The 5,791-nt window shown below is 30.4% G+C and overlaps 1 protein-coding gene across 1 annotated transcript; it reads left to right on the forward strand.

Moving 5' to 3' along the window:
- The first annotated feature begins 2,522 nt into the window (after positions 1-2,522).
- On the forward strand, positions 2,523-5,056 carry LOC114184186 (GDSL esterase/lipase At5g14450-like). The gene is made up of 5 exons (XM_028071458.2): positions 2,523-2,822; positions 3,402-3,608; positions 3,720-3,892; positions 4,027-4,315; positions 4,621-5,056. Exons 1-5 carry the CDS (start codon positions 2,576-2,578, stop codon positions 4,872-4,874), a joined length of 1,170 nt encoding a protein of 389 aa, XP_027927259.1. The 5' UTR covers positions 2,523-2,575; the 3' UTR covers positions 4,875-5,056.
- The last annotated feature ends 735 nt before the right edge of the window (positions 5,057-5,791 follow it).

Raw genomic sequence — 5,791 nt, forward strand, 5'->3', positions numbered from 1 at the left:
TTTTAAGCACAGAAAATTCAATTAAATCCCCAAATTTAAATATTAAATGAGGGCAAAAATTTGAACTCATCAGTGAGACTAACTAACTCCTTAGAGTGTCAGGATGCAACCTTACCTTGAATCCTTACCTAGTTATACAGATGGGGCACCATCATGGACACCCACTAACAAGGGCCATGGAATTACGTCCCGACCATTGAAGCGCAACCCTGAAAGTCTCACCTAGAGACCCCAAGGAATTACGCACTGACACGGACCAACATACATAAACAGCCAAGAATTTACACATACGTTGCACATAAGATTTCAAACCAAAACCCATAAACAAATCCCCATTTCTCATATGTTGAATCATTACCAACTCGTTATTCCCAACCATGAGTAAAGTGTTTCTCCTCATACCAACCATACCAAAGGTTTACCAACCATCAAGATTCATTATTGCTCATGCCAAGTCTGTGACCACACGCACATATATATGTATCCAACTTCTCATGTACAATTCATGTAGAAATCATGCCAAGCTCACAATTCCCCCACATATAATCTCCTCCCAACAAGCTCGCTTGGGCACAATTGCCGCCACTGCCATGCCTGTAACAATCGTATTTTGCACATACCAACAACAACACCAACCACCTCAAGCATTCACAGCAACATACCAGTTCAAGAATCATAAAAATATACCGCAAAACAGTTTACAAACACAATAACAGAGAGATTCTAGCTTCCCGTACCTGAACAAGCTAGCTGGAAACCTCAACACTCAAACTGTAGAGTATGAACAGCTTCTAGAATGGACTCGGAGTTGGAAAACAGTGTGAGAGTGGGTCATTTCGGAACCCTAACAACAACTTATGAAAACAGGCCAAGGAAGGAAACTACGAGTCAGAGAGCACTTACGTGAGCTAAGAATAGGGCCAAACAGAAAGCGGACTGAAAGCACAGCGGAACCCTAATAGAGAGAGCGGTTGTGGCTCTAAGCACCAAGGTAGCAAAAATCTGAAAAGTGTGGAATTAGGTCAGACTCGGGTGGCTTTATCTTTTGGGCCAGCCCTAAGGTCCAATAACTCAAGGACAACCCTTAAAGCTTTAGGGCAAGAAATCTGGGCCTTACAGATATCTTCATATATATATATATATATATATATATATATATATATATATATATATATATATATATATATATATATATATATATATATATATATATATATATATATATATATATATATATATATATATACATATATATATTGAATCGGTATCCAACCGGTAAAAAAAACAAATAATGAATGAATTTGTGTATTACGCATGGAGTTACGGATAAATAGTATGCATGGTGAAAGTATCGCTCGAAGTAATGACAATCACGTTATTTTGTCGGTCAAGACAACTAACTAATCAAATTAGGCTAAGGTAGTGCTCGTTTGTGAAGATTTTACAAAATCAGCTGATTTGCGCAGATGGATTCATCAAATTTTTGCGTTCCTTTTTAAAGATTGAAGAGTATATACGTAGACGGATTTGTGAGATTATACAAAACTTTCATCCTTCCAAAATGCGAAAATTTATAAAGATATTAAATAATTTTACAGTTTCAACCATCTTCAATTATAAAATATATTATTCTTAAATTATAATTTACGTATGATTTATTATTATAATTTATTATATATATATATATATATATATATATATATATATATATATATATATATATATAACCGGTTATATAATTAATATATATATATATATATATATATATATATTTTTTTTTTTTTTTGTTAATTATGTTAACCGGTTACGTATATATAATAAATTATAATAATAAATAATTAATATATATATATATATATATATATATAAATATATTTAATTAATAATAATTAGTATAATATATATAATAAATATTAATAATTAAAATATTATTAAAAATATAATAATTAATAATATTTATATAAAATGATTATTATTGTTATTAATTAATAAAAGTTATAATAATTAATAATAATTATAATAAACTGATAATATATTTAATTATTATTATTGATTTATATATATATATATATATAATAATTAATATATAAAAATATAATTAAAATATTCTTAAATTTTAACTTTTTAATTTGTTTAGTTATAATTTTATTAAACTTTTATTATAAAGGGTATTTTGGTAAATTTAAAATTTTGTCTATTATAATATTTTTTTAATTTATTATATCAATTAAATCACTCACTAATTTTTATAAAATTTATTTCCAAATCTACTCACTTTATCTTCTAAATATACTCAAAAAAACATACATATTCATCCCCTTAAATCCACACAAACTCATATTCACATTCTTTTTTTTTTTTCTCAAATCTATCCTACCAACCGGCCTAAATGATGAAGGCAATAATTAATGTGATTGGCCGAAACAGTGGATTTCCTCAAAACATAGTTTCTAATGAAGCGCTTGTGACGCCCGTGACTTCTATCCGTTGGTTGCGCATATCCAAGAGACAAATGCTATATAAAAAAGTGAACCTCTTGGGCAAAACCGAGGTTCTGCATTAGTGCCATCACAAAATGGGGTTCCTCGTGCAACTTGTGGCTTTTATATTACTACCTTTGTTAGCGAGTATGAGAGCTGAGGATACTATTAACTCATCTCAACCCTGTGATTTTCGAGCCATATTCAACTTTGGTGACTCCAATTCAGATACTGGCTGCATGGCCGCAGCATTTTACCCTGAGGTTTCGCCATACGGTCAAACTTTCTTCCATGAACCTGTTGGCAGAGCTTCTGACGGTCGTCTTATCATAGATTTCATCGGTAGTCTTTTCAATTTGTTTCTCTTCCTTTTCATTAAATTCCTTTTTTTTTTTCCGTCACGAAATCCTTTAGTCCAAATGGTCAATAGATACAATCTCCTTCACTCACTACACTGTGAGATTGCTATTAGCGGAAAAGGTTTTCATAAATGGAATACATAATATATTAAAGTATCATCCCGTAACATCTGAACACATACTGTATATAACTACGTAAATTAATTTCTAATAACAAGTTTGATTATTTTCAGTCTGTTTCCCTCTATTTTTCAATAACACAGATTAAGAGCTGATACAAATTCATACATCCTACTGATTCTCTCTCTTTTTTTTTTTATCATTACAACGACACAAATTCATATTTTGTCTATCATTTTATTTGTCATTACTAAGATTTATTTAACTTTATAATTACTAAATCAACCTTGTCAACTTGTCTAGTGTTGATTGAGTGTGAAAAAATTCATATTAATCTTGATACTTAACGAGTAAAGTGATACATTAAAAACTGTAAAAGAATTACGTACTTTTATTGCAATCAACATTGGAAATAATGATTTGATGGCATTTATGATTGCAGCCCAACATCTCCGTTTCCCATTACTGAGTGCTTACATAAACTCAATTGGAACAAGTTATAGGCATGGCGCAAACTTTGCTGCAGGTTCATCAACCATTAGGCGGCAAAATAGAACAGTCTTTGAGGGTGGCACTCCTTTCACTTTCGAAATCCAGATCGAACAGTTCAACCAGTTTAAGCAACGCACGGGAAAGTTCTTCAATCAAGGTTTTTCCGACAACATTAATATACGCATAATATATATAATAATAGCTTATTCTCCATTTTAACGAAATCATATCATATTATAGTAACTTAAATGTGTGCGTGTGTCTGCAGCGAGGAAAAACTCCTTCAGAAGACACTTTCCAAGGCCAGAGGACTTTGCAAAGGCTGTCTACACATTTGATATCGGTCAAAATGATATTGCTGCTGCTATTAACAGAGTGGGCACAGAAGATTCTCATGCAGTGATCTCAGATATTGTGGAACATTTTGCAGAACAAGTTGAAGTAAGTGATTGAAGTTGATGACTTGTGTTTATTTTTATATTTCAATAATGGGACAAGTGGCAGTTAATTAATAATTTCAGAAGTTTTGTAAAATTTGTTTTTTCATTTTAACAAATATCGCTTCCTTTTTTCAGTATTTACATAAACTAGGAGCAAGGACATTTTGGATACATAACTCTGGTCCCATTGGTTGCTTACCAGTGGCCATGCCCGTGCACAACAATGCCACCAACCATACTCAGGAGGCCGGTTATCTTGATCAAAACGGCTGTATCAATTATCAAAACGACATGGCAAGAGAGTTTAATAAAAAGCTGAAGAATTTCGTGCTTAAACTAAGAGCAAAGTTCCTAGATGCCTCTTTCATTTATGTAGACATGTTCTCCGCTAAGTATGAGCTAATAAGTAATGCTAACAAAGAAGGTAACCCTCCCGCACCGACGTCGGTGAATCTATCGATAGTTGCAATCCCATGTGCAAATTTTATATTATTTCTCTCGTCCATTTTACAAGGAACTTTAAAAAGTATTCAAAATCTGATGATAGAAAATAGTAATATTTTAAAATATTAAATTGAAACAATCTCTTAAAAATAGCAAGCAAAAATTATTTAGTCATTCTTTTATATTTATATTTGGGAAGTATTACATTTTAACGTATGAGATTTCAAGGTCAAATGAGGGAGTGTGTGGATGGAATTAATTAATGTTGACATTGATGAAATGTAGGATTCGTGGAGCCTTCAGAAATCTGTTGTGGGTATCATAAGGATGGTTACCACTTGTATTGTGGGAACAAAGCAATGATCAATGGCAAGGAAGTCTTTGCAGGTTCTTGTGGTGATCCTTCCAAGTACATTAGTTGGGATGGAGTGCACTACACGGAAGCCGCAAACCGTTGGATTGCCAATCGAATAATCAACGGTTCCTTTTCTGATCCACCACTTTCACTTACACACTCGTGCCGTGCCGTACCCATTTAGTTACATTTAATTACCACCTTTGTGAATCTATTGCAAGGTGTTTTGTTTAATCATAATTTAAATCTTTTACATTTCTCTTTTATCATGGATGACTGAGTCACTTTCAGCCATGATTTGTTTGTTATGTTGTTCCCTGTTTTATAAAAAAACATATATATTAATACATATTACATTTTCTTTTATTTGTTAGGTTTAATAATACATTTTGTCGTTATATATCCGTTATTGACATTTTTTTATGAATATCAATGATATTTTAATGAAGGATACATATATATATATATATATATATATATATATATATATATATAGATATTCTAAAAATGGATAATTTTAGACCGAAACATCCATCATCAGTAGTGATGTTTGTGTTTGCATTGAAGTATATTTTGATGTTCAGAACTATTTGTTGTCTCATTTACATTCATAATTCTAGTTATTAATATTATTAAAAAAAGTATTTTTAAAATGGTCAATTCTTCTTAAAAGAATTCATGTAGTTCTCTACTAATATTGTAAAGGTATTTTAGATAATAGGTCTTTTTACTCTACAAAATTGTTCAAGATATCTATTATGATTATTTTTGTACTATAAAACATTAGAACATAGTTACTAAAAATTTTCATATTACATGATTTTTTTTAAAAGATTTGTTAAAAAAATTTGTTAGAAAAAACTATTTTTCTACTATTTTTTCTAAGAATCTTAATTGGCAGGTAATTCTTTCATAGGTAATTATTTCCTACAAAATTATAAAATTCGTAAATATTTCCTACAAAATTTGTTATGAAAAGTGTTTTATACAAAATATTTTGCAAAAAAATTGACAGCAATTTCCTATAATTATTTTTCATAACAAAATTTATAAGTATTTCCTAAAAAAAATTCAAAACAAAATTGGCAGGAAATATGAGTT

This window comes from Vigna unguiculata, chromosome 5, assembly GCF_037176805.1.
Source record: "Vigna unguiculata cultivar grain cowpea cultivar isolate G323 ecotype 2 chromosome 5, ASM3717680v1, whole genome shotgun sequence".
Taxonomy (NCBI): domain Eukaryota; kingdom Viridiplantae; phylum Streptophyta; class Magnoliopsida; order Fabales; family Fabaceae; genus Vigna; species Vigna unguiculata.

Coding starts and splice junctions, on each gene's coding strand:
- LOC114184186 (XM_028071458.2), top strand. CDS start 2,576: ATGGGGTTCCTCGTGCAACTTGTGGCTTTTATATTACTACCTTTGTTA. Junction 3,609..3,719: donor GGGAAAGTTCTTCAATCAAG/GTTTTTCCGACA, acceptor GTGTGTCTGCAG/CGAGGAAAAACTCCTTCAGA. Junction 3,893..4,026: donor ATTTTGCAGAACAAGTTGAA/GTAAGTGATTGA, acceptor TCCTTTTTTCAG/TATTTACATAAACTAGGAGC.